Source organism: Aristolochia californica, unplaced genomic scaffold (assembly GCF_029961685.1).
Source record: "Aristolochia californica isolate CCGP_79_NKW_82.1479 unplaced genomic scaffold, dmAriCali1.0.hap1 SCAF_8, whole genome shotgun sequence".
Lineage (NCBI taxonomy): Eukaryota > Viridiplantae > Streptophyta > Magnoliopsida > Piperales > Aristolochiaceae > Aristolochia > Aristolochia californica.
The window spans coordinates 39825860-39842833 of NW_027182279.1; the positions used below are offsets into that span (position 1 = coordinate 39825860).

The following is a 16974-nucleotide window of genomic DNA, read 5'->3' on the forward strand; positions in this document are numbered from 1 at the left end:
GTCGATTGTTCCATTTATCAGTTTTATCTGTTGTCTTTGTTTTCATTTTCTATTTATCTTCATCTCCTGTTATCCGGCTTTCCGTTCATTTCATCTTCCTCTTGCTGTCTCACTGCACTTTCTTGTTCTGAGTAAGAAAAAAACCAGATCTTGCCTGAAAATTTGCCTACACGATCTCACACCCTACAAGACACAGAAACAATGGATTCTTCTCTCAATGAAACTTATTTCACAAACTTAGCAAACAATGTAATAACAATCTCCTAAACTAATGCATATACAACACTTGCAAATTGTTTTTGTCACTCCAGGTTTTTGCAGAGCCAATCGATAGCCAAACTGTCCATAAGAATTATTAATCTGTTGAGACAACCAAGTTCACAGTAAAAGAATTAAAAAACAACAGAACATGAGAGCAACCCTCTAGACAGCAACTAGCTCTGAAGCCAGCCAAGAAAGATACCAGATGACGGCCATCACACCCTTAGTCTAAAGCATGCTGTCTGTCCTTGCTGGGAGTCGTCGGAAAAAGTTTATAGGAACAGATGGAAGCCTGTGTCGGAATCTTGGGTGCCTCATCAGATAGAAACCGGCAATGACTGCAATCACCTGGAACGGTGTCACATATAACACCAATGCTGCTATTAAGCAAAAGGTGACAAAGATTGCAGTGGCTCTTGGGTCCCTCCAGCTCAATAGCGCCTGGATTCGCTCTCCTTGAGTCGCAATGTCACCCACAACCGTCTGTATCCTCCCAGCCACACTCCTCAACCTATCATACCTCATCCTAACAAGTTCTGGGCTTCGAGAAGTTGGAAAAGTATCAAACTCTTCATCTAATTCATCAGGGTGAACAGCCTCGGCATGAGAAATCCTTGTATTCATGTGAGGAGGGTACCTTGGCCTGTACCGATAGTTCCATATACCAATCAAAAACATATACAGAAAGACAGTAGGCAGAATCAATTCTGGGAAACAAACCAGCATGATAAAGAGAACATGAACCAGAACAGTTGTGATTGGGTTCTTCCAAGCACAAACATCTCCAAACCATTTGCCCACTGCAAACAGTCCTGAAAACACTGACATTAATCGGAAGAAATTTGCTTTACTTTTCCTCATACTCCACAAATGTGAGTTCACATCAGTCATGTACTCTACCACCTCTTTCCTTAATGGGGGCTCTGCACGGCTGAGTCTAGCTGCCACTATATTAACAGCTTGGAACCTTAGTGCATCTAGTTGAACCACAGTTAGAGGTCGCACATAGTGCATCTTCGGTAAGAGTGGCCTTGAATATACATACATCATATTCACTAGTGATGTACATGAGAAACGTATAGCCAGATGTAATTCACCCATCTTTTTCACCCCTGAAGGATGCAGAACTAGTAATGGGTATGAATGTGTATATACTCGCCCCGTCTCAAGTGTGGATAGACGTATCCGCACTTTTCCTATCTTCAGGTCTTTGTTACCGCTGGGACCCTTTTCACCAATTTGGCAGTTGTCAAATACTCCTACTGTAAGAACTGTTGCTGGATCATGCACCTCCCAGGTATACTGCTCATTAAACTTGGGACTTAGACTGCTGATGATTGTCCGTGTCCGGATCCACTTGTGTCCATATTTTGCAACACAATATGTATCTGATGTGCCTTTCCCATCTCTTGTTTTCATTGGGTGTAGTCCCTCTGCATTCAAGATACCAAGTTCTAACACACCAATAGACGGTTTCCATAGTTGCTTTGCTGTGGGTCGTAGGTCACTGCTGTAGTGGGTCGATTCATCCAATACATGGTATCCACCATCTAAACACACACGGAGGTGGAGTCGGCTAGCAAACTTCTCTTTCTTCAACTGATCCACATCCACAACGACTGGCTTCTCAAGGTGAAACCATCTTGTGTGTATTGGTCTATCGTCTGCACGTTTCTCTATAGCAGATAAAGGGATAATAACTCTACCAATGATCTCATCTTTGTTTGGCCCCACACGATCCTCTACGGATAAAATAAGGTGATCTTCAAAGGGTTCAGCTGCAACAAACAACAGGTCTTCATTCCACATTGGGCTCAAAGATCTTGACTGGACAGTTTTTGTTTTCAAGAGCTGATTCCCAATTTGAGCTTTGACATACACATCTGGGAAACGGGATTTATCAGTTACAATCAAGTCCTGTGCCTCAATAACGTTAACTCGTACATACCACAATCTTGGAGCATGGTACACCTTTGATCTAATGTGACTCACTGCAGCAGCATACCCATCAACTGCTGGTGTAGCAGCATCAGAGTGCCATGCATCAGGGAAAGCTTCATCAGCCTGGGTCCCAATCCAGACTGCAACCATAAGTTCCCCTTTTGTTTTGTCCCCTTTCTTATCCTCGAGGCGGTACCACTGTGGGGCCAGTGGACTGTCTGGTGGCACACGTGTAGGGACTTCGTTGAGGTCAAACCTAACTATGCCTACAAAGTCATCCTTCACAAGATCTTTGTCTTTCACCACAACCTCAAGAAATGTTGCCTGCATTCGATCCCTTGAAAAGGCGAAAACCTCATTCCAAATGGGATCTTGCTTCTTCTCAAAATGTCTTGTCACTCCTTTATAGTTTCCAACTTTAACTTCTACATAGGGGTCAAGACTGCCTGTGAGATCCATTGCAGGAAGCTCCCGTGCTTTCACAACTCGTACAAACAGGTACTGCATTTGCTCAACAAGATCATAAGTACTGGCAGGTTTTTCTGCACGGATAACGCGACCACCCACAACCTGTCCACCACCGAGGAATGGACTCGTCTCTTTTAGTGCAAAATCTACTGGTTGTTGTGAAGATGCAGAGGAATACATGCGAACAATTTTAGGTGGTGGTGGCTCTGGCTTCATCTCATTTTCTGAGTATCTCACACGTTCCTCAGATATAGTGGCTGAAGAGTGGTGCTGCTGCTGATGGTGCTGGTTTGGAAGGTGGTAAAAAGTGTGTCGAGCTTCTGCTTTACTTTCAGCAACCTGAGGAGGTGCTTGGCCTGGATTCCGAATTTGGGTTTGAGCTTGCTGTTGTGTGAGAGTCACGACTGGGTCTGCCACAGGGAATGAGTCCATAGCAGGAAGGGGATTGGAAGATGATTTGAGTGAGTAATCATCCGTGAGATAAACTTTAAGACCAAGCTCTCCCTTTACACGAGAGAAAATGCTTTTTTTCTCTAAAGGGTAATGCAATACAACAGAATCGGCATAAGGAACAAAAGAGGTTCCAGCCAAGCGTACTTTTCCAAGGAAAGATTTGGCATGTGTTCCTTTGACATTGTTGTAAACATAGGCATCAAGGAAGAGATTTGGAAGATTGGCAGGATCTGATATGTTGAAGTAGAATCTTTCATTCCAAATGGGGCTAAGATCTTTCTCTTTTATGGTAGTACGGTACTTTTGATCATCAAAGTGGAGCTCTACATATGAACTGGAAGACCCCTGGCCATCTTTTGGCATAAGGTCGTGGGCACTGACAATCTCTACACCCAGTTTAAGGTTATTCATTCTGAGAATGTGCTGTTGCCCCTTTAGCTCTGTAGGTAGGTGGATTTGGTGGAGAGACTTTTACTACCTGGAAGAAAAAGTAGTTAAGGTAGATAGGAAAAATGCATCTAGTGTGAATTTCTACTTGTAGAGAAAGGTTATGCAGAGAATAAAAGAATAAAGGTCCAATTTTCTGAACCCTAAGCCACAAAAAAAATTTAAACAAAAAAATTAAACATCTTTCAATTGCAAAGAATAAGACCACAGCTTGACTTACAAACATTTTATTCTCTAAAGTGAAAGTGAAAAGGTCAAAACAGGTTTTTATTTTAAATGCACACAACTTATTATGATTCTAACGATTGAGAAAAAGCATAAGAAACATAATGTCAAAGCCAAAAATATACAAAAGAGTGAGGGAGAAAACACTCCTAGGTAACCACATCCTTTAAACAATATTTCAACATTGAAGACCAAAATGTTGAAAAACATTTCAACTTACAAAAAATAAAAGTGACTAACAAGTAATCTGGGTCAAAAACTCTTTAAGGTTCCACAGATCCCTTCCTGTTTCCTAGGTTTGCTGTTTCTTTGATATGGATGCCTTCATTAGCGCTTTATTATGAAAAATGGAAGTGAAGAAGCCACAACAAATATAATAGGCCACATATTCAAAGACAAAAAATCTAGTGGGCCAAGCTCTTTAAATTCCAATGACTTCACTTTCGTTTTCTTTTCTCTTATTCTTTTAAGGAATGTCATAAATAATGAATAAAGAAAAGTAACCAACTTCATTAGTTAGCCAAGTAATAGTCAACAAAGAGATGAACTACACACCTGTTCTCAATGAGAAAGAGACAAACAGTTCCCAACAAGCTCCAATAACATCTGCTAACCTGCAAAGAATATGTGTTTCATCAACTGGTGAATATATTGTCGTGTTACTTTGAATTCCAAAAATAATTTTCACAGGTTTAAAAATTAAGCAAGCATAGACCCTTAAAAAATTATCACATATACTCTTGGATAAGAAACTGAAGTTGCAAATCTCCTTTCAGGAAAAATACTAACAACATTCAATAACAATAGCCATTATACAAGGAAGCAAGTTTTACATTATTAGGTGAGAAGGAAACCAATAAAAAGAAAAACTATGAGCTCCCCAACTTTTTAGGTGGTCAAACCAGCTGTTCCGTAAGGATTTAACAAAACAAAATGAGAGAACAGAGGAAGAATGTTTATGGATTTTTTTTTTTTGTAGAAAGTACTTTCATGGATTAAATCCTAAGTAAATGGCACAAGTCATTTTTTTTTTTCATCATGAAAATACCCATTGGAATAACTAGTCAGATGAAATTGTAATCATGAAAAGTAAAGGATAAAACATATGTTCAAAAACTTCGACCAATAAATTGGAGATGACTTTTTTTTTCAATGTTAAAGTCAGATGTAAACATCAATCTGACTTCAAAATCATGTTCGTAGAAGAAAGTTGGATCATCCTGATGAAGATTCTCCTTTCAGGGTTGGAAAAGGGACAAGAACGAAAATCAATTGCGCTGTCAGCAGTTGCCAAACAGATATAAAAGGAGAGAACCTCCTTTCTTCTCCACATGGTAGACCCCATGAAACCACCAAATACCTTGATGGCTTACTGTTCCATCAGCCCGACTTCCTGTCCCCTCCACAAATTAGTGATCTGAAAGTTCAAAGGTCGAACAAGCACGTCTGCTACTATTACCAACAGCAGAAAGTGAAAAAAAAAAAACACACTCGCCTTTTCAGAATAATGGAAAAGAAATCGCCAACTTGTCAGTTTAAAAGATGTTCTGAAAGAAGAAAGCGAGGAAGAAAACAAGGAGCGAAGGAAAAAAACAGAAATAGTTTACCTAACACAAGGAGACAATATTTGAAAATTGAGAGTGAAAATGACATGCATGGAAGCAAGCCCCCTAACTGAAAAGAATAATAGAAAATTCGAGGACAAATCAAATAACAAAGACATTGCAAAAAAAATCCGATTTAATCAAACAAAAATCCGAAGATTTCACCTTATCCGAACCCTTTTTTAATCCGGAATCACAAAAAAGGATATCACATTTCGGACTTCCACGTCCACGAAATAAGACAAAACCAAAAAGTTCCTTGCTCACATTCATCTCCGAGTTAAAGCGGAAAGAGAAGGCAGATGGTATCAAATAAATGATCTCAATTTTTAAAGAAACGGGGCGAAAACAAAATATAAATTCATCTCCTGTAGCATTTCGTTCCAGCCATGTCAATTTCAACAAATACGAACAGAGACTTGTATCTGAGATCGCACATTTCCACACTCCAGTAGAAGGGAAAAGAGAGAGAGAGAGAGAGAGACTACGAACTCCCTGAGACGATAGTAGTTGGATTCAGATCATAGAAGAAAATGTAAAATTACTCCTAAATAAGAGAAAAAAAATTCTTTTGAAGGCCAAAGAGAACATTTTTCAGCTCACTCGTTTTTTATATATGGGAAAAACAAACAAAAAAAGATACTCCTCGCTACAATTTTTGTTATCATTCTAAACTCAGGATCCTCGCACTCATTCAGCTATGCTGGGCTGTCAAGCTCAAAAGAATCCTTTTTCACATGCACACCAAAAATTTAAAAAGGGAGGAAAGAAGAAACTTTTCAGAACACAGAGGCAAGAAAGAGAAGACAAAGTTCTTCAATGCAGATAAAACAATGCAGAAAAACCGTAAAAGAAAATAAAACAAGAGAGCAAACTCTTCTCCTAAAAGCTATTTTCAAATTTCTGCATCATCACCTCTTCTCCTAAAAATGAACTCACAGTTTCAGACTTCTGCTTATTTCAGTAACAAAAACAGAAAAACTCCAAGTGATCTCTTCACACCACAAATACTTCAAACAACTGAACCAAATAAACCATCTTTCCGCATCACTACAACATAAAAACCAATTTTCCCATCTTCCGAAACCAAATACGAGAAACAACCACTTCCACACCACCAAAGAAATCCTCTTACAAAAATTTCCTAAACACCACAAGCGTACAGAGCAAAACCGCAGCTCTCACCTGCTATCTCACTTCCTCCAACTTTCCCCATTTCTCCAGATCTCAACCTGAAGGAAACCAAAACGAACCAACTTTCCTTCCAAAGCAAATTTCCCCCTCCCTCACCAACAATCCGTCCTCGAGATGAGAACTCCTACCACAATCGCTGGCGCCTGGTCCGGTAAAGAGAACCCAACCTGGAGAGAAATAAAATAACCCTAGAAGGGAAGAAAACAACGAGATCTGTCGGAGATGGCTCGTGTCGACAGTCCTAAGAGAGAGAGAGAGGAGAGACTTTTATCGTCGCTACGTAGAGAACGAGGCAGGCAGGAGTTCCTGCTTTTCCTTTCGTTTTTTAAACGCTTTAAAAAAAGGAGGAAAAATAGGAAATTTCCGAGCCTCTGCACTAACGTCACCCGGGAAAATCATAAATTGGAAAATTAAATATTAAATGCCGCCTTCAAGTTTTCACCGCGAACGGATAGATCTCGCCTCGGAGATGAGGAGGAGTTACGGATTTGGTGGTCCGCAGGAACACGTTTAAGGAGACACTCCTATTGGCCCGAGCCGCAGGATCAGGATGTCAGTTGGCCAGTTGAGTCCACAGAAGTAACAGGACCATGGTTGCATGTAACACCGATACGTATCGGATTTTAAATCGAGCGTACAAAGTGGACCCGCCGTTAAAGCTCTTTTCAGCAGCGGGGCCCAGGCGCTTTCCTTGAAAAGGACAATTTCATTCATTTGCTTCGTACGGGATGTGAACGGTCCGACCGTGAACCTTTATTGTGGGACCTACCTAAGGAGTTACTTATTACGATATTCACCCTTAATTTATGTAGGACCCATTTGAGGGTATTTACGTAAAAAATACGTACTACCAAGTTCCAGCGATGATTTACCGATTAAACCGGCCTCGTGATTGCTATCTGACAACGATGAGATGACAACCGCTTCGATCTTTAAGTGGGTCACATCATACGGTCAACCCGTTTTAGGACCCACCTCATGGTCGAATTTTTCTTTAATCCCCATGATTACCAGATGATAAAACTATAACACGTGTCAATAAACTATTGGGCATATGGTTTGGTAAGCTGATGACTAGGGTTTAGCTTTCGTAATCGAAATAGGGATCAGATTAAAATATTAATTTTTAGAGGGGTAGAAAGGGAATTCACTATCTCCACGCGTGGCAACGAGATATCTTCGCTCGTACGTGCGGAACGCTTGTCGGCCTTCCTTGAGTATATCCAAAGCAAAATCAGGTACAGCGGTTGAGACGACACATCAAGGGAAAAGGGTGCTGACTTATTTCAAGGCCTTCCTCGAAGATATCCAAAGCAAAATCAGGTACAGCGGTTGAGACGACACATCAAGGGAAAAGGTTGTTGACTTTTTTGAATGTGACCTTGTGGGCCCAGTAAAAATATAGATCATAAATTAATTATAACAATACCATCTTTATAAAATAATTTTTTATTTACTATCATGCCATCATGGTATAAGCATGTGGACTTAAAGCCCATTTTCAACACACTTGGACAGATAACTCGTCTTCCAACGTTATACAAAATCACAAAGCCCCAGCAAAAAAACTGAACTGGTTGAGTGGCTTACCATACATTTATTGAAACTTGCAACACAAAAGGGCAAAGCAGCCCTGCACTAGAAACTACTTAGCCAAAAGCCTTGGCTATTTAAAACCCAGTAGCTGATTGTTCTTGCTATTTGAAGAGATTAGTTAAGCATTACAGTTTTGACTGCTGCTTGTTCAGTCTTGCTTTGGCCTTGTAGAGAAAAACATGAACCTCCTCAAAGTGAGGATTAGTTGCATTCTTTACGTTTTCAATCCACTCGAGAACTTTTTTGTGCGGGGCAAATAGTAGATCGCGGTCCTTCTCGTCTAAAAGCTGTTAAATAGAAAGAACCAACATGATGAATCAGAGAAGATATTTGAAGTGTTGTGTAAAGTATTAATAACTGCTTCAGAGTGAGCATAGGAGAGGTACTAATCACTTACCTCCAACTGCTTGAGTTCACAAACGAGGCTGAGATCTGCAATAGATGGCCTAAGATTGCCTAATAAAAACTTCCCATTTCCTTTCAGCCAAAATGATTCAAGTTGTGAAAGAGATTGTTTCAGAATTTTCTTAGCTTCAGAAGCTGCTTCTGGGTTGAGTGGAAGTCCAAGTGCCGGTGCAAGTAGACTATTTAGAATCAAACCAGCTGTATATAAACACAATCAGTTTTGAAATTGATACGACTTTCTGAAAATAACTGGAAACAGGTGTTTGAGACAAAAAGGGAAGAAGACTGAATATAATATAAATATTATTTAAAATAAATATACTTTAATTTTAAACATGTTTAAACTACCAAATGCAACTACCCTCTTTTAAGATAATACTATAACTTGAAAAATGAGGGTAAGGTACTTATCATAAGTTGAATAAGACAAGTAGGATCTAAGAATTCAGATGTAATCACAAAGTTTAAACGGACACCCAGCTAAAAACTGTCTGTTAATAATGAAGGTATGAATCAGATATTGATAACAGAACCTGCACCACGACGCAAATTGTTGTGATGCCAATCTAGGATTGATTGGACCTTTGCTCTTTTGGAAAGATCAGCTGGGTACCTAACAGCAAACAAACAAAACAGGCAATGATACTTGTCATAAACAAAGAACACAGGTGCAAAGTTAGCCTAAAAAAAATAAGATCAAAACTAAGAAGATAAGAATTGCTCCAATAGAAGTTGAATTCCTTAGATAATGCCGATTGGAGTCACAAACTAAATTTCCTGACACAAGGGCAAATATGTCTAAATTGTGTTCACTTACCAATGATCAGGAACTCCTGGGAAGGCACAAGCTAGGTAGCTCAGAATCGCATGGCTGAAGGAGCATCAAACAAAAGTTATGCAGTAATACATGATGAGAAAAATATGAAATGAGAGAGATTAACATAAAAAAGGTGTATATGGTTGTTATTGTCTCTTAAATAAACACAAAAAATCTGTTAGGATAATAAAACACGATACAAAGATGAAATCTGAGAAGACAATATGAAGAAAAAGGATATTCAGTTATGAGTGTAGGTTATTTAATTATGATACAGCTATCTGATACGCTTACCATTTAAAAGAAAGTTATCTGGTTGGCTATTTGAGTACCAATTTTACAATTATCTCACAATTCTATCAGTAAAAGATATGGATTTGCTCTAACAATGAAAGATTATGTAATAAAATATTATAACAGTTTAAACAATTTACATTCAAGCAATTAATACTGATGCCCATGAAGCTCTAATTCGTCTAATGCAAATTTCGTTAACTGCTTAAATTAACACCACATTCCAGACTCATTCCTAACCAGTTTTTCCAGCAAGCTCCTAACTATACATCGAAATGTTTCATAGAAGGACCAAAGGTTTTACTCTCCACTAAAAACAAAAACTATAATCATGAAATCAAAGATATTCTGAATTGTATGAGAAAAAATATCCACCCAGTTAAGTTTAGAAGTTACCTCTCGAATAGTTTAAATCTTCCATCCACTATTGCAGGAACTTGGCACAAAGGATTGATTTCTGAATACATATATCAGGGATAATGAGAAGAAATAAAAAGTGGACGTCTAGTCTTATAAGAATGGACAAATAATGGGCATAAGTCACTCAATTAAATAAAGATGGAAGTTACTTTAATCAGACTGCTAAAATATTTGAAATTTCTGGAAATTTTGATAAAAAATGTCAAGAAATTTAATAGTTATTCTTCTTCATTATCAATAAATATAGTTTGACTTTTAATAAGTAGAATTCTAAACTGATCGTATCAGGAGACTAATAGTGAAGAGGTTAAGCATAGCGTACACATAACAAAAAAATGGAAGTAGATAAATTTTACGACTTCTGATGATCTCAAATACAGGGCAGGATACCACAAACAGTTTAATAATACAAATTTTTTAAAGTGACTTCAGCTGGTCTCAAACCCACAGTAGAATACTACAAGCAGTGAACTAAATGTAAACTTTTTGAAATGACTATGTAGATAAGCTTGACGACTTCTCATGCTCTTTATGAGAGTATCTTCCCATTTTGGCAGTCTACAGATACCAGCTCCATGTCTCCAAGTCTTGGTGCGTTTATCTTGGTTGCTTACCACGGTTTGGGCATCTTGAGGGGTTTGAAAATTTTAGCTCTACATGGATATGATTTTGAGCCTCAATAAAAAGTTTCAAAACTTGATTGAAATAAACATTTCCACTCCTCCTACAAATGAGGAAGAAGACAGCATTCTTGGTATGCTCCTAGGTTTTTAGTTTCTCTTTCTGTTGGATTCCAATGATAGGTACTCCTGCAGTTTACTGTTTTGCAGGTATTTGAGGTATATTAGTGATTGGCAATCTTGGAAAGTTATTGTTTTTCGAATTATTTCAAGTTTATACGAAAAATAATATATTTGCAATGCTTTGGCAAATTAATTAAGTGTTGTGTAATCAACTGGCATCATCAACTCGGTGCCTCATTGATTATGGATTTCTCGGGCAAGTTAGTTCAACAGTGGTTAGGTAAAATGTTCTTCAGTGACCTCTTTTCTGATATTTCATTGTTTCTAGGTTTTGGGTATTTATGTTCATTTGTAACATCACAAAGCATACCCACAAAAATACCTCACTTTGGATAACAGCAAGTTTCAAATACTGGAAGAAATACAAAAACTCAATTTATGACCAAAATTGGGAGAACACAAGAACATAAGCAAGCTTAACAATGTAACCCACCCAGGGACAACTCCATTATCCACCACTCTCAACTGATCATACAATTAAATAAGAAATTCTAATTAAAGTGAAAGCTTAGCAACATATTATCACTTTTTTTATTATTTAAGTCCATCCATGGCATTCCCAACCATACCCACTTGAACTCGCAACGAATAACAGAGATCATCAATCTTGCAACACATCCATAGTTCAACTTCCCGCATTCTCGGAATACTGGATTTATCAGTCCACTTTAAACCGAAAATAATGTACTAAAAGAAGAAATATTAGCAAAGAAAAAGCAACTATAAGCTTCAACGCTTTACCTTTAAATTCCTGGGAACGATGCTGCCCTTTAGCTAGATTGACTGTGATCTCCTCAAACTCAATTCCATTCACTCTACCCAAAAATTAATTCAACAAAAATCAACAATTAAGCACAAATATAATCACTCGAAGCATGATAATAGCAACACATTTATGGTAAAACCATCTAAGGACCAGAAATATGTACCAATTCCAGAATCTGGGTCAAGAAAGGTACATATTTCCGAAAACAAAGAGGAGCTGCATAAGTCCTCTAGGATTTTTGTGATCTTCGTTTTCAAATGAGCAAAACAAAATGAAAAATCGTACTTGCAGAAGATAATCACAGCCCGAGATGGTTGCGAGAGCCTGTCAGCATATACTTGGAGCCCCATTTTTCACTTCTAAGTTCTGTTTCGATGGGAATTCAGACGCCCTTTTTTGGGGTTGGTCAGTCGAAATCGGAGAGAAAAGGGTGATCGGATAATAAGCTTCCGTTTACCCGTTTATCACTTTGTTTTGGACTGTTCACCGAGGTATAAGGATCGAAGATTTAGCCATTGCCACGTATGAGACTAATATGAATAATTATGTTTTTACTTAATTAACCTATTATCACTTTTAATATGAAATTTTTATTTTTATTTTTAATGTGAAATTCGATTATGGAAGTGTAGGGGAGTGTCACTCTCTCCATTTCTCTCATCTCTATATGAATTAAATTTTGTATTAGTATTATTTATTTTATAAATATTTTTAATATTTTTATAATAATTTTATTTTTACTTATTTATTTATCTATTTACTTATTAACTACAAATGAATGGGTAAAAACATGGATAATAAAATAGGTTATTCGTTTGGAGAACCGGTTATAAAATACACATAAACTATTCTGTCGGTTACCCGTTTACACTCCTATCTTTGAGTTTACAAGTTCCCTGTATAAGGTTATCGAGGAAGGGGAGGATGCCCTAGTTAACCCTTAAAAATTCGCATGGGTTAGGTTAGGGACAAGGATAATCCTAAAAACCTGACTTGACACTGGGTTATGTAATTAGATTACAAATATGCCCCTTATATTTTATAAATACCATAATATTTTAAAATACAAATAGGAAAAAAAAGAGAGTGAGTGAGGCAGGAAATACAATTATACCTTAAGCTAGTGAATTACTTTTATACCCTTAATTTAAAAAAACAATGGAAAAAAATCAAAACAATAGAGAAAATATGAAGGCATTTAAGCTAATAAGTAACTTTTATATCCTTACAATTTTAAGAGAATAAAAAAATTGAGATTGTAAAAATTTTAAGAACATAAATAGAGCAAAGGGAAAATTTGGGTGGTGACGGCCGGAGTTTGTCAGGACAAAGGTGGTGAGGTGGAGACAAGGTTAAAAATCCAACCGTATCATAGGTTTAAGTAGGAATAGGTTAGTTGAACAACCTCTTCTTGTCGAGACAAAGGTGGAGTTCTTAAATGAGAAGGGAGGTAGCTTCTCCCTCTCCATTTTTTCTATTGAACTTAGTGGAAGAGAACAAGAAAGAGAGTAGAATTAGGGAGTAGAGGGACATACTATCATCGCCTTCTCCATGCTCTAGCCATGGGAGAAGGGGAGCAAGTTTTCCCCCCTTGCCCCTTTTCTCTTGTGGATGTGAAGTTGGGTCTTAGGCCAATCCCACAATAACTAACCAACTTAGATAACCTCTTTCCCAACTAATAAACTCAAGATATTTATATTTACTAATCCATATGAGATTATTCCTTAATAGTGAACATGGGAAGGAGGAAGTGACAGTTTTTGCTTTTCCACTACTCTATTATAGCAAGGAAACAAAAGAGCAGGTGCCACCCCTCTCATGACATGAAGATGGGAAAGAAAGCCTTTTCCGGTCTCCTTTTCTTGAATGCCAAGAAAGACAAGTGACTAATTCCCCTCCTTGTTTGTATACATTCTACCCCTTTTATCTTTTCGACCAAGCAGATGCGAAAATTGCTTCTAAAAGATGTTGGAAAAGTGTTAAAGGAGCAGTAGTGTCCCTTCCTTGCTCTAGATGATGTAGTAGAGTAAAAGTGTTCTTCACTTAGGTTTAATTTTTGAATTTTCTTCTTCAACCTTTATTTTTCTTAATTCCACATGAATCAACACAGTTCTTGTTCTTCTTATAGCTCTCAAAGATAGAAGTTGAACAAAAGGAGCCAACAAAGTACTAAGTGACACCAATAAGCTTCTTCATCGATTTTGAGGGTTTGTTAATTCATGAAATTGAGAAAATTTTGGCTTTAGAGACTCGCCAAAGCAGCCTTGGACTCTACTCACCTCACTCCAAACTAATCTTCCCATTACAATAATTTGGTGTTAGAGGAAACCACCCTCATTTCGTTATTTGATATCAAAACTACTGAATGTTACTTTATTTTTTTTTTCTTCTTCATGCTCCATTGTCGATACACAACTGCAACTTCAGCTTAGACAACTTCTTTCATCTCTTCCTTAGTCTTTTGTAGCTTTGTCAAAGTGGGTATGGTAATAGACAATAGGAGAATATCACTATTCAAGATAAATTATGAAAGGCTCTTACATAATTCTCATAGTAAGAAGTCTCATAGAGCCAAAATTAATATGGTAGAGTGTTACAAGAGTCTCGATGTTTTAGTTACATTAGTCTTCTTTTTATATTGAGTTGTTTAATTATGCTAGGATTTAAGTGTTAGATTTTAGGTGTAATTGAGACAATGGTACTTTAATTGTAATTAGACTTTATCACAAAGGATATACCCTCACCTTTCAGTTTTAGTTGGAAAAACACCTAAAACACCTATCATTCTATACTAAAAACAGATAAAGGAGTGGACAAGTTTTCTGTAAAAAAATGAGGGGCCTCCTCTCTCTTTTGTTTGTTCCAAGAGAATTGAGACTTCATCTCTCCTTTTCTCTTCTAACATCAATGGAGATTTAGCAAAGGTAAATGTAAAATAAGGCCATGATAGGTCAGAGTTTGAATAGCATATGATAATTACCTTTCCTAGTTCATTATTGCTAAGCAAACCTTAAAGTTGTAAAAATATTTGTAATATTAGCATTTTCTTCTTCTTTTTGGGGGTTAGTGTGTCTAGAATTACTTTGAAGTTGATGAAATTCAATTCCAGTTAGACAGTATCATCGGAGTTAGCGTGCTTGGAATTCTTATGGAAGATTTTTCGAGAGGCCCTAACTTTTTTGGTAATTGTGGAATTCTAGATCAATTCTCTGATAACTAAGATGGAATTCCAAAGAGGGAAACAAAAATAAAAAAAATGAAATTCAGTCCTCCTAATTGAATTATAATAATATAAATATGATATTATTTAAATATAAAAAAGTAATTAACATCTGAATATATTTTTATTATTTTTAATTAATTTAAATTATCTAAGTATATTTAATTCAAGTAAAAATATAGTCCACTCTATTTAATTTAATACAATCTAATAATTATATTTTAAAATTAAAACTTATATACTTCATTTAAGAACTATTTCATATAAATTATTTAATTAAGTTTTAATAATGAATTTTAATAATTTTAAATATTTATAAGATACTCAATAATAAGCTAAGCATTAATAATAACTATAATACTTATTACATTTTAAATTATTTTAAAAATAATAATTTAATTGTTGACTTTTATAATTAAAAATTTTAAATACACAATACACTCATTTACCTTAATTTAATCTACTAATGATAATTTTAAAATTTAAATATGCAATTATTTCAAACAAATGACTCTATTGTAATAAATTATCACTAATAAATAAATAAATAAAATATAATTAATTTAATAATTTAAATGTATGATAAATATATTTAATTATTATAATTATTCATGACATTAAATGAAATCATTTAAATATTTTAGTCTATAATTGAGGTTTATTTAAATCAACTCACTTATTGAAGTTAATATAAATAATAATTATATCATTAGTTTCACATTAATTAAATTTAATAAATATTTCAAATAAATGATTAAATATGATATATTTTCAAATTACATCTTAAAAATTATTTATAACTTTAATTACTAATTCATTTTTATAAAATATGTAGTAGTGTAATTAAATATTAATATAAAGCTGTAATTATTATTATTATTTATTAAAAATATTTATGTCAATTATTATATGGATTAAATTAATTATATTAATAGAATATTTATATAAAAATAATATATATATATACATATATGTAAGAATTCTAGATATCTCACTATCTCTAAATTTCTTTATTGTAGAAAACCAAAATGAGCTCCTATAGATTTGCCTGAATCTCTGGACCCTCTCTTTAACTCTGCAAATCCATATCCACAAGACCCTGGTTTATCAAGTCATAAGCAAATTGATAATGGGCATTTCTCCAAGACTTTCTCAATATCAACGCACGACAAAATACCCAGAAGCCATTTATGAAGCCAAGCTCCATGCTCTCAAAAGACCAGTCTATAGCTTCTTCTTCTTTTTCTTTCACCACAAGGCGCTTTGCTCCCGGACACTTTTCTGTGAACGGCGGTCCAAGTAGCTTATCATTGCCGGCGTATGTTGATGAATCGTGAAGAGTCTGCAATCGGGAAACAGTAAGTATCCTTCCTGATAGGTTATTGTTTCTCAAGTTCAACCAATTCAAAAAATTTAACATCGATAAGCTTGATGGTATTTCACCTGAAAGCTTGTTTTGAGACAAATCCGATGATTCTAATGCATGTATGGCTCCAATCTTGCTTGGAGTTTTTCCTGTTAAACGATTTCTGGACAAGTTCAAACTCACAAGACCTATGAGATGTGTCAATTGCTCAGGAATATTGCCGAATAGATCATTTGCTGTAAGGTCGATGAGATTCAGAAGACCCAGTTTTCTAGTGTATCCAAGCACAAAACCTATTAGTGTTATTGGTAACTTCTCTGTTGAGTTCCCAAATCGATAATATTTGGATTTTCGGACCACTGTCCTTGCAGTAAAGTTCCCAAGATCCAAGACTTGAAGAGAAGAGAGGTGTGATATCTGTGGAGGATGTAGAGAAATTCCTTTAGTCATAAGACAAACATCATAAAGGAGGAAAAAACTCTCTTTATGAACCCAAATGTCATATAACAAATGCAGTCAAATCTTAATTAGAGGATTCTTGGGTGAACCAAGTGTCATAAAACCAACAGCACGTTCTGAAAAGACTATATGATTGTCAAATTTAAAATGGAGCCACTTGCTATCTGTGGTGTGAGGAGGAATTGAACTATACTTGATTCTCTCATTAGTCCCAAAGCCAAAGTTGAACTAAAGG

General features: G+C 36.1%; 3 protein-coding genes across 3 annotated transcripts; all 3 read right to left on the bottom strand.

Annotated features, from left to right (window-relative positions):
- Positions 1-195: 195 nt before the first annotated feature.
- LOC137938163 (FT-interacting protein 3-like) lies at positions 196-6873 on the bottom strand. The gene is made up of 3 exons (XM_068783151.1): positions 6585-6873; positions 4351-4409; positions 196-3601 (listed from the first exon to the last, which is right to left on the bottom strand). Exon 3 carries the CDS (start codon positions 3532-3534, stop codon positions 490-492), a length of 3045 nt encoding a protein of 1014 aa, XP_068639252.1. The 5' UTR covers positions 3535-3601; positions 4351-4409; positions 6585-6873; the 3' UTR covers positions 196-489.
- A 1235-nt stretch (positions 6874-8108) lies between these two features.
- Positions 8109-12132, bottom strand: LOC137939151 (glutathione S-transferase T1). Its single transcript, XM_068784358.1, has 7 exons — positions 11980-12132; positions 11670-11743; positions 10102-10162; positions 9412-9465; positions 9128-9207; positions 8587-8792; positions 8109-8476 (listed from the first exon to the last, which is right to left on the bottom strand). The coding sequence occupies exons 1-7, from the start codon at positions 12042-12044 to the stop codon at positions 8315-8317; spliced, it is 702 nt and encodes a 233-aa protein (XP_068640459.1). The 5' UTR covers positions 12045-12132; the 3' UTR covers positions 8109-8314.
- Positions 12133-15983: 3851 nt separating this feature from the next.
- Positions 15984-16730, bottom strand: LOC137938527 (receptor-like protein EIX2). Its single transcript, XM_068783479.1, has one exon. The coding sequence runs from the start codon at positions 16728-16730 to the stop codon at positions 15984-15986; it is 747 nt and encodes a 248-aa protein (XP_068639580.1).
- Between the last annotated feature and the right edge of the window lie 244 nt (positions 16731-16974).